The sequence below is a fragment of the Grus americana genome, chromosome 1 (assembly GCF_028858705.1).
Source record: "Grus americana isolate bGruAme1 chromosome 1, bGruAme1.mat, whole genome shotgun sequence".
NCBI lineage: Eukaryota > Metazoa > Chordata > Aves > Gruiformes > Gruidae > Grus > Grus americana.
This window is the reverse complement of record NC_072852.1, coordinates 133,814,088-133,831,639: the sequence shown is the minus strand read 5'-3', so window position 1 is coordinate 133,831,639 and position 17,552 is coordinate 133,814,088. Positions and strand designations below refer to the sequence as shown.

Below are 17,552 nucleotides of genomic sequence, written 5' to 3'. Positions count from 1 at the left end.
CAGATGGCCCGCCTCAGTGCCGTTGTCTTCATGCCTCTCCTCTCTCCACTGAGACAGTTCAGGTGCCGATACCACGACTCTTTGGGATGGATGCACGGATCGTTAAAAGATAGGAAAAAGGTCTCAGGTGCCTGCCAGGTTTCTGCTGCAGATGTGTGCGAAGCCAAACAGTAGCTGCTGTCCCAGAGCCCCCCACGGCCCACCCACATGGGAGCTGTGGGGGCCACAGTTCCCACCTGGGGTGTGCTGGGTGCCGGCTCCCAGGCAGAGGCAGGGACCTGAGATGTAGTGCCCGGGCAGTCACCTCGGGGAGATGGGTGCACCATCAGAGCCTCGACACGCCCCAAATTCCTCAGATGCTCAGCACCTGCTGGGGATCAGGCCATGGAGATCAAAGTATTTAATGACAGCAAGCCCCTGTTCCTGTGCCCAAATGCCCATGGGGAGTGAAGCGCCCTGGGCTCCCCAGGACACGTCAGTGCAAAACCAGAAAGGACATGGAGAGGATTTGGCCACCGGGTGCACAAGGCACTGATGCCTGTCCCAAAAACAACCACAGCAGCTCAGACCAGAGGGGACCTGAGACAAGGGGACATGAGGTGACTTGAAAGTGTGAGGTACAGGTGGGGCCCCTCGTGCTGGGGACCGGCCAGATCTGGCCCTGACCCTGTCTCAGGGATGGCAGAGATCGGCAGGAGGACCATGAGGAAAAGCAGGGTGAGACATCTGCCCCAGCACGAGTCCTTCCTGGCCCCGGTGGGGTAGCAGGGGCTGCCTGGGCTCGGGGCCAAATAATCAAGCACAGACCTGCCCTCCCCAAGAGAGTCCAAGCCCTGCCCTTGGACCCCATCTGCATTTACTCTGGCCTCCACAGCACCCTGTGACAACAATTTTCCCAATCTAACACCTAGGATGGGCCAGAAGCACCACATCTCACAGGATCAAAGCCGTGGCCATGAACCTTCCTGCCTTCCCCAATGTGTGCCCATAAACACCCGTCCGCTTTACACCAGCGGTTAGCTTTATCACCAGGCATGGTGTGAAGCAATCTTTTATTCAAGACAGCCCTGTAGGCTGGGCATTTACACCGCAGGCCCGCAGCCGCAGCAGGCGTCGGTGGGAAGGCGGCACAGCTGCAGGGGCGAACACCTACACACCTGCCCCAGGAGACGGCGCGGGGTGGGCAGGTGCTCAGCCGCACTTGCCCAGGCACTCGAGGAGCTCCATGCGGATGGCGATGCGCACGTGCCAGCCCAGCGGGATGAGGCGGATGTAGCGGGCCACGATGGGCGGCCGCAGCAGGTTCTGCACCGAGGACGAGCGGTCCGAGTTGCCATAGAAGACCTGGGGAGAGAGGTGTGGGTGGGCAGTTAGGGCACTGGAAATCCTGCCCCGTGAGTTTGGGGTGCCTGTGCAGAGCTGAGGAGAAGGAGGGTCCCTCTCCCCAATCCCCAAAATAAAAGGCTTGAAAAATATTAGGACACAGAAAATGTGTGTCACCGTGTCTGGGTTTTCTGAGTATGTCACTTTCCCCCCATTGTTCCTCCACTTCCTGTGGTTAGGCTAGACTTAATCTTGCCCTATTCTAGCTCATTCACCTTCCCGCAGCAAGGCACCATGTATTTGGAGTCAGGGTGGCTGATCACAACTGTTTGCAGTTCAGGAGCTGGGCTCCCAGACACACCAATATAGACAAAAAATGTATTTGAGGGCCCTTCCGCACCACTTGGCCACAATGCCACATTTCCTGTTGCCATGACCTATTTTTTGGGGAAACCTCAGCATCCCCTCAGGGCAGCCAGCACTTTAGCAAAGCCACCAGAGCCTCCCCTGCTGGGATGGGGCCTTTTGCACAGATGAACACTGCGGATTCCTGGGAGGCAGCAGCTGTGGGGTCCCCCAGCCCACCTGGGCTGCACAGGGACCACAGCCACCACTGCGGGGTCCCCCCAGTGCAACTTTTCACTTCAAATCAATCACTAAGAAGTGCAGCACGCAAACGGTTCAGTGCGTTGTGACTTAACTAGGTGCAGATTTTGTCTCAGGGGTTTTTCTGCACTGTCATCGTGCACTAGTCCTGGACTTAGAGCAAAAGAGGTTTTTATCATGGAGGTGCTGCTCCCCCTGTGATGCCAGCTAATGCCTCCATCCTGACCAGCTCAATCTGGACTCCACTATTGTCATTAGAAAACATAAAAAATGTATTTCATCCTTCTGTGGCTGGTCAGCGTGGCACTTGCTCTCAATGTTGGGAGGGACACCCCCCCTCAGTGCTGCCCCTCAATGTGGGGTGAACACCAGGTCCCATCCACTCTGCTGCTCCCACAGGACCCCTCTCTAGGGGCACCTCCCCACTGAGACCTGATGTTTTTGTGTCACCAAACCTGCCTCCCTGCCCCATCCCCAAGTGGCTGAAGCGCAAAGTTCACTGACCCGGTTGTTCCCAGTCTGGTCCTTGTAGTAAACCCAGTTGAGGTTTTCATCGGTGCGGTACTGCACACTGTACTTGGTCATCCACTCATCAGCGTCACAGCGCCCTTGCGTGAGGATCCCCGAGATCACCTTCACCTCCTTCAGGTCAATCTGCAGCCACTGCCCGTTGTCCTGGTACTTGGAGAGCCACGCGCACCTGGGGGGAACAGCACCGGCCCTGCTACATCCCCCACCGCTGCCCTCCCAGGGGCCCCTCCTGCCCCCACACTGCCAGGGGACCCCTGGCCTCCCACACTCACCCACCCATGGCACCCCTCAGGGAGGCATTTTTGGACTCACCCAAAGCCTTGGCCGTTGAGGCGGGCCTTGTTGGCCGTCCAGGAGGAGTACCAGCCCGTGTACTGCTCAGGGTTGGAGCAGCTTATCTGGTCAGGGGTGACAGCGCCGGACTCGAAGCCCAGAGGCTTGTGGTAGGGGCACTCTGCAGAACAAGGGAAAACCCATCCTACCTTAAGGCCACGAGTGGCTTTGTTTCCTGGTTGCATTTTCAGGCTTGTTGTCGACACACCCTGTGGTTTCACTGCTCCCTGTCCTCCCTGCCCAGGATGCTGGGGATGCTTTTAAACCTGGACCACAACCCCTGCAGTATTTGCTGCCCAGGGGCCAAGGGAGTCTTCATTTCTAATTTTTCTTTTGTCCAAATTTCTGACTCTTCTCTCTCTCTCAAACTTCTTGCACCTTGCTGCCTGCAGCATTTTGTGGAGGTGGTTTTATTCAGATGTTGCAGTCTGAATCTCCTTCTTGCAAGCACATGTCAGCCTCTACCTGGTCCTTGAGAAATGTCTGACATGACTTTTCTTGCTGGCTCTTATCTCCTTCTGCTCCTCCATTCACTGTCTTGATTTACGGCTGTGCCTGCACGGCAAAATTGCTGAGCCTGCCCTAATCATCCCTCCACAAGCAACCTGCACTCTTCTGCATTTTCTGCTATGAGGATTATCTTTGCATCTGGAGATGATCTTGTGGAAAATCTGTGGGTGCTCCAGTGCCAGCAAGGTGTAATGCCTGGCCCTGCCAAAGGCTCAGTTATCTGCCTGTGAGATTTTGCCTTCACATTTTCAGGCTACCAAACCTGACCCCACAGCTGTCTCCTGCAATAGTGAGAGGTTCAGCAAGACTCCTGATGGCTGCCAAAACCACTAGCGGCAGAAATACTCATTCATCATTAAAACTTTCCATGGTGGGTCACCGCGCAGTGCTCTGGAAGGCAAGCCTTTGGTGACACCACCATGCAGAGTGCTCCTTGGACCTAGTTGGGTTTTTTTGTTATGATCATTTTTTATGTGATAGATCACTATGTATCTAGATGCACATAAAGAAGGTATGACAAGTGTCACATGGGAATTGCCTGGGCACACATCTATATCATGGGCAGCATTTTCTAATTTTGCAGCCTGTGGAGCAGGTGTGGTGCCCCCAAGAGTAACTCTCTCACGCCTTCCAGTTTAGTGTATTTGTGTATTTTGTTTCGTGGGTTTCAGCGATAAAGGAGCAAGAGAAGCTCTGTGCAGCTTAACTCATGGGTAGGACGTTTCCTCGCCTTAGCTATGCCTGACCAACCAGCATGATGCCTCATGTTAAAAATGACCAACACATAGGGAGCATCAGCAGGCACCCAGGGCCCGGCATGACCATGGCCTCCACGGTACAACACCCCAGCACTGCGGCAGCATGGTCGATGTCTCATTAGCAAGCTCCACTAGGTCGATATCGTATATGTCAATATCTCATTAACATATCTTGCTCAGTTGGTATACCTCATTAACATGTTTTTCCCCATGAAAACACATAGCTGCCGTCCCACCTTCCTCCAGGCACGGAAACATCATCCTTTTCCACCGTATTAAAAACCCTTGCTCCCCTTGTACAAGAGGGAGGCCGGGCTGGGGTGGCCCCATGTGTTTACTATTCAGCAGGCTTATCTTGAACACCACGTAACTTTACTTTTAGCAACACTAATCCGCAGACCACACAACCATAATGTAATTAGCAGGTCACCTTCTGGCGTGGCCAGCTGCACCACGTGCAGGGACCGGCGAAACAGATGCCTGGTGCCTGCCCAGCCAAACTGGCTGAGCCATTTAACGCCGGTAACGCCAACCTGGAGAAAACTCATGCAGAAGTTGCGAGGCCAACTGCTGCCCTCCAGCCATGCCAGGGACAGCTCTGCAACACCTCAGCACGACTACCCTGCAAACCATCCGCAGGCAGCGGGAACGCTGGGCCACACCACCAGGGCTGGGCTGGGAGAGGAGACTGCAAAGTCCCCCTGCCTGGGGAGAGAGACAGCTGGGAGATACGGTGACAACATCCATTATTCAGGAGAACAGCTTTCATTAGTCAAGGAAGATGCCTTCATTACTCAGCTACATAATGCTAATGTGTGAGAGCACCTCTCACACCTAGCCTGGCCAGGAAATACAGAGCCGCTCCTCTCATATACGTGTCCCTCAGTCATGGATGGATCAACCAAACCTGCCGTGTCTCCTTTCCTTCCCTTCTGTTTTCTCTCAAGGGGCAATGGTTTTAAACTGAAAGAGAGTAGATTTAGACCGGACATAAGGAAGACATTTTTTACAATGAGGAGGTGAGCTACAGGAATAGGTTGCCCAGAGAAGTTGCAGATGCCCCATCATTGGGAGCGTTCAAGGTCAGGTTGAACAGGGGTTTGAGCAACTTGGTGTAGTGAAAGATGTCCTTGCCCATGGCAGGGGAGTTGGACTAGATGATCTTCAAATGTCCCTTCCAACCCAAACCATGCTGTGATTCTGTGATTACTTGGTGCAAGTGACAGGAGGGTAGTATGAGGCTGTAGCAAGGCTTTGAATGGAGAATTGTGCAGTGTTAAGGTTAAACAGCAAGAAAATATGCAGAAGGACTTCTCAAGGGATTGGTCAGGGATCTCTGCTGGGCCAACTGTGATTCAGTATTACCATAAGGCTCTGCAGTGCATGTGAGCTTGCCGATGCTGCTGCTCGCACATGATGCCAGGGCTGTGGGAAGCAGGGAGGTCCTACATGGCAACCTGGAGTGTGCAGTAATCTCCATTTGTTCAAAATATGCTTTACTGCAGCTCCATGCAAAGGGATACAGTTACAGATGGAGGATGTGCAGGTGCAGGGAGGCATCTTCCAAATGGAGAGAGACTCGGACAAGGATGCAAGGACTGCAGGGACCTGCCCATCACAGGTGGGCTTTATGATGATGCTGCGACAAAAAAGAATTGTGGTGGCCAACCCTCTGAAAGGAAGCAGTGAGCTCGGGCAGGGCCATGCCAGCTCAGTCTCAGTCATCTCTCAGTTTAGGGTAGTGCACCTGGGTTTCTTTCATAAGAGACTGGAGGAAACCCTCACCACAAGAGATACAAAGTGTTATTTCTGGAGCTCCTATAAGTGATTCTTCTGCATTGCAGGAGCCGTCTCCAGCAAATGCCTTCTTCCTTTTCATACCTGCCCCAGCAGGCAGCCCTGTGGAGATACCAGTTGCAGAAACTGGATGGACAAAGCCTGAGAAGCCGTGACCCTTTACTGGGGATGTCTGGGCCCACTCTGCCCTGGGGTGAGACACCAAACATGCATGGTAGATGAATCCTCTCCTTGTAGTTTCTCTGGGCAGGGAAGAAGCCTGTGGGCAATGCTCAAGCTGGGCAAGCCCCAGGTGGACATGGCCTCCACAAGAGAAGGGTGCATGGACGGTGAGCTTGGGGGAAGCAGATGGCCCAGTAAGGATGACTGGAAAGCCTCTGCACTTGTCAGCTGCCTCACGCCGTGGGAGGGAAACCTTCAGGTCCAACACAAGCATGGGATAGAAACACCCAGGGTTTTCCGCCTCTCATTTCTGTTTGCTTACACCTGCAAGCTTTGCCAGTGGTGTCATGTCTTCCTGTCAATACACATTTTTATTTGCTTTCTAGCCTGTCCTGGCTTCCACTCAGAGCTCTTCCTTGGTAACTCATTTAACCTTCTCCTCCTTCAGGACAGCCATGCCAAACACTGAGCACTGGGGTGACCGTTTCCCCCCTGTATCTCCCTTGGCGAACCTAGGGGCAGCAAAACACACTTCAAGTTGTTGCACAGCCTCTTGCAGAAGCTGGAAAGAGGTGGTTGCTGGTGGGCATGAGGCAGGTACCACTTTGGCACCCAGCCCCAGAGTGGGGGAACACCTCTGAACACCTATGCGACAGAAGCCTGAGCAAGAGTGCAGCTTCTGTGGGACACATGAGCTAGACCTGAGGATCACCTGGGCACTGATAAAGCCTTGCTGGGGTAACATGTCAGGGAAAATGTGGCAGTTGCAGACAATAATAAGGAAAGAGCTTGATCAGAAATCTATAAAACATTATCTGTAAGGAACAGCTGAAGGAGCTGGGCAGGGGCAGAAAACTTAAAGGAAACACAATTGTGGTCTTTTACTGTTTAAAAATATGCTGCAGAGAAAGAATAAACTGTTTTCCTTGATCTGTGCAGAGAGGAGATGTCACAGGCTAAACTGCAGCAACGGAAAATCAGCCTAGGTGGAACAAAAGGTTTCCTACAGCAAATGCAGCACACAGCGATAGCTGCCCCAGGCAGTTACTGGGAGCACCAGCGCCTGGGGCTGTAGGGACAGGGCAAGCAAGCACCCACTGACACCAGCCAGCCTGGGCCACCCTGGGTGACCTCCCGAGGCCCAGGCACGGCCCTCGCTGCTGCTGCCCCTCTGCCTGACAGTGCAGGGTCACCCTACACCTCCCACTGGTGCAGCTCCTCCAGCCCCACTGGCACCTGGGTTTGGAACAAGTACCACCATTAGGTGCCACCTCTGCAATGCAAGGTGAACAGGGGAAGCTGCTGAAGACCACCAGACAAACATGGCTAAAAGCACACTGGCCCATTACCTGGCATGCACTCCAAGCTGTTAGTCCCACTGGACCACACCGAGTTAGGACCTCCTTGGCAGTCACATTTGCAAGCCTTGCTGTGCCACAGCTCCAGTCTCTCATCCTAAAGGGAAGGTAAAAACCCAATAATAAATCAATATAGTCATCAACAATAGTGACACGAGGCTAAATCTGTGTCCCAGGTTGCTGTGCTTTCTCTGAACCCCTGCCTTTAGGCCAGCCCAGCATGAAATGTGGGATGACTTCCCCTTGGATTCAAAGGTCAGAGCACATGCCTGGGCTTGGAGGCCCAGGTGCCCTCCATCCTTCTGCCCCAAGGCACCAGAACTGGGCAGTGCCTGGCCACCGGCATTTACCTGTCAGCCAAATGAGCTGGAGAGACTTACCTCTCCTGGGGAGAGGGCCAGCACAGCTGGGGCACCGAGCATGGAGGGAAGAAGAGAGAGAGAGATCAGAAACAAAGATGCTGCAAGCAAACATCAGGAAATGCAATGAACATTTACTCCTGAGCTGGGGACAGATAAATCTACAGCGTTTTCCCAAGCTGATCACCACAGGAAAGCAAGAGGACGTGGGCAGGAATGGGGCACTGCGTGTGCCCATGCCAGTGCTACTTCCCCACTGCATTTTCTTTTCCATACCTTTGGCATCTCCTCTTTCTGATCAGATACATCTGAAACATCCTGAGGAGAAACTTATGCTGGCCCCCTCTGCCTCTGCTCATTTCACTCCTATCCCTTTTTGCCGTCTTCCTGCCCCACAGTTTCCCTTTCCCATTTTGCCCTTAAAACATGAGCTGGTGAACCCCCAGGGTGAAATCCCAGCCTGGCACCACCTCAAATCCCTGGTGCCTTTGGAGGAGATGGGACATCCTGCGAGGTGCCTGGCCTGTGATCACTCTGGACAAGATGGAGGAAAACGAAATGTAAATAGGTCTTCCCAATCCATCTTACATACGAGACTCTTTTTTTTTTTTTGTCTTTCTTAGAGAAAACCAGTAGTTGTGGCCGTAGAGGAACAGCCACTGTTTTTGTAACATCTGACCTGGTTTATCTCCTGCCTGTCACTGAGCAACGGCTTTTTTATGAGCCCTTTCAGCAAGGAAAGGGCTCTCCTGCTTCCCTGTGAAGTCCAAAGCAGACTATGTTAATAGCATTTGGACTGACAGAATAGTGCCCAGAAAACTATGAAAATGAAATAATTAAAAAAAAAAAATCCTGTGACTGATGCACAAGCCAAATGTCAAACATCATGTTTCCAATACCGGTAGGGAATCTGTAAGCTGCCAAGGACCAAGCGATCGAGCAGGTAAAAACTTGTGTACAGGAGCTATGTGAAACCTGCCATCTCCAAACACAGGTTTTGCGAATAGGAAAAGAGGATCTTTTCACCAAATGAATTAGACTCTGAATTATTCACTGAAATCTAGTTATGATTTATTCATTCATACACTGTCACTTTGCTGAGCCTAGGAAGCTCCAACTAATGCTGGGAATTTACATCTTGCATTTCTATAGCAAGTTTCATCTCAAAAGACTCACAAACACTGTGCAATTATAATCAGCTGAAATATAAACTATATACAAAGCTCTGTTTATTACTGAAATGCAACTGCTCCTTGTGTGTGACACTGAGCCTGAATGTATCAAGAGACTGAAAGAAAGACCCCAACGAAGAACAAATTGGTAAAGAAATTTTAATAAAAATTCCTTTCTTCAATGCAGAGATGGTCTCCTTTTCTTCAGTGTCCCAGGGCAGCATTTCTAGTTTGGAACTTACTGCATTAACTCAAGGCATCAGCCCTGGCAGAAGAAGTAAATGTCAGTCTACAATAAAACAACATGGCATTCAGTCAGGCCTAGGAGGGAGGCAGGGGGGCACCCAGACCCCATTGAGTTCAGCAGGAAAACGTGGGTGCACGTTTCTGGCCCTGGCCTCTTGGAAAGCGTAGGCTGGGGGCCACATGCAACACCGTGCTTCACCCTTCCCAGCACAGATGTTACCCAGCCAAGCCCCGTGACTCCACTGTGCAACAAGAAGACCAAGGCAGAGGTGCAAGCCCAAGGCCACACAGTGCATTGCCACCTCGGTGCTGTGCCACACGGGGCAAAGCAGCGTGACTTAAACCAGCCTGAGGGTGGTTTAAGTTAACGCTGCCTGTTCTCAGATCAATACGATACAAACCAGGACTTTATCACCTATCAAAACAGCACCATCTTTGCCAATAAAAGCAATGTGGCGTGTCTCCTGCCTGCTTGATGGTCTGTTTGATGCCAATGCTGGAGCGGCACTGGCACTGGGGACATGGGAGCTGGGCCAGCAGGTGCCTCTCCTGCCCCTCCAGCCCATGCTACAGTGGCCTTTCCCAGCAGGACAGGCACCCTGCTCCAGGAGCACCAGCTCCCAGACTTGGAGAGACAGGGAATTAGGCATAATTAAAAAAATAATTTAAAAAAAATCAAAAAGACTTGATTCCTACCTCAGTTCTCCAAACCATCCATGGAATTAATAGAAGCAGTTTGGGGGGAGGTTAAAAACATCTACCTCTTGTTATCTGGAGAGAGTTTCACCCTTGAGAAAAGTTCTTTGCTATGTAAATCAATTCTTCCACCTGAAGGGGAAGACATGTTCCACCTTGGGATTTGGGAGCCTGGCTCCCCAGCCAGCACAGCCCACCATGTGTCCCCACCTCTCAGGTCTGAGCTCACAGGGCTGCAGCCTCGGCTCCTCCAGTCTGCAGCCATTCAAGTTTCATTTAGAGATGTGTGCTCGCTATGTGTTTCTTAACCTCTTTATTTTCACCTTTAGAAGACTGATTTTTGTGGAAAACCTTCTGTGGGTCGTTTCGTGCTTTCCTCCCAGCGGTTAAATGCACTTTTGCCTGGCAATGACCTGACGAGTAAGCGGAGCCACACGGAGGTGAAAGCAAAGGTGCCCACACGTCTCTGCATAAAGACTTGCCTTGGCTCCCCTGGGACTTTAGGGGCTACAGAGAAAATCTGGTAAACAAACTAGCAAATGAATATATTTTGTATAGGAACAAAATATTTCTATTTTCTCTTCCAGTGCATACCAGCAGCCCACTTAGATGTGTGTCAGGTACACTTGCCCAGCATGAGGAAGACTCCATTGTGGTGAAGCCTACTCTTGTGCACCTGCGGTGGGGAAAGGGGATGTGAAATACCAGGCTGATGTAGGGGTATTGCTTTGGATCCATGCTGAACCCTTCAGCAGGCCTCCGGAGTCCCTGTCTGGGTATTTGCGAGCCAAGATCAAAATTGGGCATCTCATTGACACACGCAGCTGGAAACCCAAGCGCTGTGAGTGAAACAACAGAAAAAAAGGAATAGTTTTCAGGTGGGTGGATGTACGGTAGCAACCACCAGGAATAAACCATCCTACCCTGGCCACTCCAGTGTTGCTTGGATGGCTGCACCCGGCCGGTGATGCCTGCTCCTGAGCTACAAGAGCAGCTTTAAGGCTTGTCAGCCAGGAGATATTACTGCAAATCAAGCAAGGGTGTGGATTTCAAGCACAAAACCCCTTTTTTCAATGCAATGTGTTATTACATCAGCCCTGCAACACACAGTGGTGCCAGGGCAGGGGTGCCGGTGTGCCGCCCCTCTGGCTGTCCCTGGTGAGCTGAGGGTCTCCACCCTCGCTGATTTAAACATCTCAAATAGGAGGTCAACTTTGCCTTTTTGAGCTAAAAGAGGTTAACTGCTAAGGGCTTGCTCCTTTGAGCAGCTTGGCCATCCGACAGCCGGCAGCCGCAGCCGGCGGCACAGGGGAGCCGCAGGCTTGGCTTGGGGTAAGCACGGCAGCGGATGGGCCAAAAGTCCCGCCTGGGCAGTGCAGCCTGATAACCCCTGGCTTCGGGAGAGGAAAGGAGAGGAAAAGATGCCCTTGCCTGCAGTCGGCCGGAAAAAGTAGTAATTGATATATTGGTGTGTTTACAGCTGTGACGGGCCCTGTCCTACAAAGGAAATGAAGAGGAAAGTTGGCTGCCAATAGTCTAAAAATGTGATGGCCAGCATGCTTTTATAGCGAGTGTGTTTGCCTTCAAGGAAGGTTACAAAGATAATTGGTAATTGTAGGTCAGACAGAACGAATTGCTGCAATTCGTGCGAGAGTCATAAGTCCTGCACGGCCACCGGGGGCTGTTGTGTTAAAAGTACAGGACTGAAAAAAACCCAAAACATTGAAAAGGAAAGAGCCCTATTTACAGCCCCCGCAGCGCCCCAGGACATTCAGCAAACCATCAGTTCAGTGAAATAAATTATTATCTGTGCGTGTTTGTGAGAGGCAGGGAGATACAGCATGCGCCTTTCCTGTCCCTCCATCCTGCCCTGCAGCGTGGCGCATCCAACGCACTGCCATGCACAAATGCCACCCCTTAGCACAGGATTTGGGGACCGGGGCTTGGGCAAGCAGCAGGGGATGATTTTGTGCCAGAGCACCCATCCCGCTGGGGCTGGGCTGGAGCACGGTCCCACTTGGCACCCACTGCTGAGCAGGACGGAGGGGACAGAAACCCCAGGGACTGTCCCAGGCTTGGGGGACAAGGAAGAGAGCTGGCAGAGGCAGTCCTGGGATGCCAGGATGGGGAGGACATGGGTTTCCCGAGGTGGAGGTGGGATAAAGCAGCAGCCACAACTTCGGCTACCTGGGGAAAGGAAGGGGCAAGCGGTAGCAAGGAGGTTCAGCTTCTGGCATTTTAATGACAGGAACAGGTAACTGCATGTCTCAGAAAGTTTGTGATTATTAAGAACATGGTTAAACAAGAGAAAGAAAGGAGGAAGGTAAGTGTGGGCAGAAGTAACATCGTCAAAGGCTGAGCACATTTCGATAAGGTCGACTCTAAAAAATCATATTGAATACCCTGACTGTAGAGCCCCAACAGCAAGCCAGCTTTCTTTAGTGTGGCTAGAATTAATGACAGATGTACAACCATGTGAAAGCACATTATAAAATAAAACAGAGAACTAAAATACAACACAGAATAAATGTCATTCACTCAATTTACCAGAATAAGTTCACATAAATCTGGTCATTGCAAGCAAAGTATGTGGAAAATGTTAATAATTTTGTTTATTATGATTTAAGTGGTCTAGAAGCTTCAGCTGGAAAATAGTTAATTTTGCCTGTCATCTCTGCAAGCAACATCTCAGTTTAACATAGCTCAGAGAGATGAGCAAAATTATTTTCTCTCCGCTTCTTCCAGTGGAGAGCACTCCCTCCATGATTTCCTGGCGTGGTGGCTCCTGGTGCATAGCTAGTCACCTGCTTCCCTTCTGCACATGTGGGCCATGGGGCAAGGGAAAGGACAGCAGCTTTAAAACCAGAAAAATGTGACTGGAGCCCCAGAAAAGCTGTCACAGAAATGTAAGACGTGACTGGAATGAATGGCACCAGTTTCATCACGTTTTCTGAAAGGCACACCATTGCAAGTCCCTGTTTTCCTTGAGCATCACATTAGAGAACACCAGGAAGCAGAGTTAGGTAAGGCAGTCTGTAAGCAACACAGAGGGTTGAGACACTGAAAAAAGCATTGCAGTACCTCTGTGCCCGTTGGGTGCTAGTTTCTGGGTTGCTATATTATTAACTTAGGCTATTTTTACATCTCAGCCCTGGAAATCGTGCCAGGCGAGCGAGGTGACTCACATCAGGCTGCACCAGCCTTGGTAGCAAGGTGCTTTTGGGGAAGCTGCCACATCCCAGGCCACCATTGCACGTGGCATTTTCCCCATCTCTCCTTGCCCCTGTGGCAGTGGCGATGGCCTCAGGGACCCCTGCTGCAGCTGTGGCCGGTCCCCAGGTCCCCTTGGCAGGCAGAGCCCCCTCACCCAGGGGCTTTGTGATTGCTTTTGCTGGTTTTCCCCCAGGGCTTTTTCCGTGGCCACGCTAAGCAGACCGTTGGACCGTGTCATGAAAACAGTGCCTTTATTTCTAAAGAGTGCAGGCTTTAAATGGTCCTTGGGAGCTCTGCTGACTGGCCGAGACTCCCAGGGCATATGCAGATCTGTGTCCACTGAAAGATTTTGGGAGCCGGGCTGGCCTGGTGAAAGCAGGGTGTTATCCAGGGGTTCTCACCACCTAAAGCCGTACTGGGGCAAATGCTCGCTCTGTTTCCCCTGTAGTGATATTCTGGCCCGGGCACCCCCCAGGAGGGCACCACCGCCCCAGCACACATCAGCCTGCAAGGACTCATCTCTGCTCATCACTGCCGGGCAGGGTCAGAGCCAGCGGCTGAAGGCAAGAGGACCAGCACCGGCATCAGCCTGCGGAGGGGAGAAGCGCTCCTATTTGTGAAGGGTCTGGAGCACAAGTCTTACGAGGAGTGGCTGAGGGAACTGGGGTTGTTTAGTCTGGAGAAGAGGAGGCTGGGGGAGACCTTATCACTCTCTACAACCACCTGAAAGGAGGTTGTGGTGAGGTGGGTGTTGGTCTCTTCTCCCAAGTAACTAGTGAAAGAACAAGAGGGAACAGCCTCAAATTGCTCCAGGGGAGGTTTAGATTGGATATTAGGAAAAATTTCTTCACTGAAAGGGTGGTCAGACATTGGAACAGGCTCCTCAGAGATGTGGTGGAGTCACCGTCCCTGGAGGCGTTCAAAAAGCGTGTAGACGTGGCACTTCGGGACATGGTCTAGTAGACATGTTGGTGTTGGGTTGATGGTTGGACTTGATGATCCTAGAGGTCTTTTTCAACCTTAAAGATTCTATGATTCTATGATTCGACTTCATGTTAAGCTCCTCTCTTGTACTTTAACATGGCTGCTGTTTTCCTCATTCCTTTTGTGGGGATTTCTCATGGGTTTTGTTTTGATTTTTCACTTAATTTTTTTATTTAAATGATTTGTATTTGGTTTCCATTTTCATTCATTGGTATTGTGTCTCATTTAATATTTACTGTTATTTATCTGAAAGTGATAAAAAAATATTTAAATAACGGCAATTATACCTATTTAATTCATATTGATTTCTCTTTTATGCCTACTGTCTCCATAATGTTTCTACAATTTTTTTTGGTGAAAATATTTGAAAAAATGTAAATAATTTCAAAAAAAAAAAAAAATCAACTTTTTCTCCTTTTCTTCTTAAGAGACGTATAATGTTCTCTTTTTCCAAAGTGTTTCTTTGAAAATTTTTGGCAATTTCTGATCTTATTGACATGTTTGTTCCTTCCTGCTTAGAGCTATGCAGAACTATGCCTGCATAGTAATTTCATTAGATGTATTGATTACGCCAAAGGGCGGCACTAAAGATGTCATTTACTGTGATCCAAAGGTGGGTTTGGGCCTTTGATTTTGGGTTGTGGTTTGGTTTTTTTTCAAAGCTGCAAAAAACAGAGAGGGAAAGAAAAGAAAACCACTCTTAAACTGCTGAGATGTGCTTATTCTCCGACGTCTAGTGAGCATGGATGGTGTAATGCGGTGCAGGCATGTCACATTCAATGTGCTAAAAGCATATTCATGTCAATCCGGGGCACGGGGTGCTTCCCCTCACCATATGGAGGGGGCCCGGCAGCCGCGGCTGCTCTCGTTGCAGGAGCCTGCCTGCTGCACCATATGCTACTGCAGTGGTGTCCCCGGCAAACACGAGCCCAGCAAAGGCGCAGGTGCTGGGAGTGCTCCTCTAAGCCACTTGCTCTGTCGGAGAAAATAAGCTAAAGAGCTTATCACGGCATCAGTGCACATGGCTTGGAAGACTGACCTAGCAGCAACTTCTCTGTGGTGGGAGAGGCAGGAGTATGAGGGGGATGTGGGGAAAGGGTCGCTGCTCACTCTTTATCCAGAAGAGGATGCTTGGACCATGGAGCAGAGAAAAACAGTAAACTAAGAAAACCAGTAAAATAAGAAAATAAATGAAATACTGAAGGAGTGATGCCTGGAAAGTGATCCTGCAAGTAATTTTTCACTGCAAGCTCTCTGAAAATACCCTGATGTGTGGGTGTCTATTAAAAGCAAGCTGCGTCTGGGATTCAGAGCAAGGTATGAACTCATTCCAAGGACTAATTGCAGTTATGCCACCCATCGGGAAAAAAATGCTGGAGTCTGGGTAAAAACAGCCTTCCAAGAAACTCAGGCACCAGTAGCCTTGCCATGTGAAACAAAGGAGAGTGAAGAGGTAAGGTACGAGGAGAACGCACAAATATTTGCTGGAAGATTAAAAGGAAGACCTATGAATTAGACAGAGTGGGGTACAGCCAAGCATAACAGGGTAAAATGAGGGCATGGCTAGTTGAGGAACACTTTCCTACCCATGAAATTTGGGAGACCAAAATATTAAATAGAAATAGAGAAGGATAGAAAAAATAGACAAAAAACTCCACTGAGGATTCAACATCCATGGGGGAAAAGCTGGACTGTCTGATAAATCTGTCCCACACTCTGATAAATCATACTCAATTCACACGTTAATATTGCTAGATACTGCCCAGCACTTAGCAAGAGCAACCTCAGCATTGTTTAAGATAATAGCAGCATTGCCATTGGCTTTGATGAAGCCAAAAGTTCAAACACAACCCAGAAAATTATCTCCTCCTTCTGCAGCTGGGTTAATTAAAAAGGAAGAAGACTGTGACCCTGAATTTTCTAGCTGCTTCCAGCTCCTGCTTACCTGCTATCATTGCTACTTTTCTGAAAAGTAAATTTGAGAAAGCTTCAAAATCAATAAATACTTTTCCCATTCTCTTGACTTATGATTGCTTTTTGTTCTTAAAGTGCCTTTGGAAGTCTTTTCCAGGCCAAACTACCTGAAAGAGCCTTTTAAAAAAGGCAGATCTCCATCATCAATGTCCTGCTGCTAGAGAAAATGATCGGGTTTTGATTAATCAAGAGTTTTGATTAATGAAGGACCAGTCTTTCATATTATACTGTACCTCATTTTTCAAATCAGCATTATTATTTACTCACTGGCTCGGCTGCACTACAATTTTCTTTGCAAATTCATATTTTGACAAATTATATGGCAATTTTTTTACACTGCAATTATTTTGTGAAACAGAGTTTTACTACTGAATATTCATAGAGCTGTAAGAACGCTGCTCACTCATGTACATAAATTACACATCTCCTCCACAATTTCGCCTTTCCCTGAATTATTATGCTTCCATGAGAATATAGAGAAGAGCTTGCTCTATACCCCACAGCCCCTGCCAGAATAAAGAAGTGTCGATGAAACAAGAAATACAAAGAGGGACATCTGAAAGTGCCTCTCAGGAGGCAAAATGCATACCTTTGTACCAGAAAAGAAGAGACAGCAGGACGCTTCCCATCTTGAACCGCATCTTTTCCTTCCTCTTTTGGGAATAGCTCCTTAGTGTGCTGCTTGGCTTGCTGGGAAGGCATGAGATTAACTTAAGCATTGCCTAAGCACCTTACTCTCCTCCATTCTCGTGATTTTATCAAGCACCATCAAGCCAACCACACAATTACTACTGTCAAACTGCATCCTAGAGGATGTGTCATGTGTAACAGTTTTTAAAAGGTAAAAAGTACTGAGGTACTGACACACTGAGTGTGAATCTGATTGTGTACGCAGACATCTGTCCAAATAAACAAGGATATACCTACCTAGAAACCACATATACCCTCCATAGAAATGCAGATGCCTAATGCTTATAAAATATATGTAGTATATATTATATATTGTATGTACTATGTATTCGTTATCTTCCACCCCAACTATTTACCTCTATGCTATCAATGCCTTCCCTAATAATAGCTGTGTGCAAAAATCTGCCCTGGCCTTCCTGCTCTTTCAGTCACCTAATTGCAAGGGGCTGAAAACTGCAATTAGTAGATCAAACAGAAATAGGACATTTCAGTTGTTTACTTGCTAAGCTGTAAAAATCTCAAACCAAAAAAGTCAGCCTCCCTTTGTTAACAGCTCTACCTATACTATCCTCTCAACCAGTTTACATCAGAGTTACACATTTGATTTTAAAATGACTGAAAGATTCAAGACAACAGACTGCTAGTGATTCCAGTGGATTTTGCACCCGTTCCTCCAATCTCTGCTAATTATGTGCAATTAGCAGTGAATTTTTAGTGGAGGTTTTTGAAAGCAATTGCTTCAGAAGCAGCTTTCTTTGTTTCAAAAGATCCTGGACTGTATGCACAGGGAATAGATGAAAGTGCTGCATAGATCACATGGGCTGCTGTTGAATTAAACTA

General features: G+C 49.3%; 1 protein-coding gene across 1 annotated transcript; it reads right to left on the bottom strand.

Annotated features, from left to right (window-relative positions):
• Window positions 1–1,191: 1,191 nt before the first annotated feature.
• Window positions 1,192–16,732, bottom strand: RS1 (retinoschisin 1). The gene is made up of 6 exons (XM_054838413.1): window positions 16,612–16,732; window positions 7,759–7,784; window positions 7,370–7,475; window positions 2,773–2,914; window positions 2,434–2,629; window positions 1,192–1,344 (listed from the first exon to the last, which is right to left on the bottom strand). The coding sequence occupies exons 1-6, from the start codon at window positions 16,661–16,663 to the stop codon at window positions 1,192–1,194; spliced, it is 675 nt and encodes a 224-aa protein (XP_054694388.1). The 5' UTR covers window positions 16,664–16,732.
• Window positions 16,733–17,552: the final 820 nt, after the last annotated feature.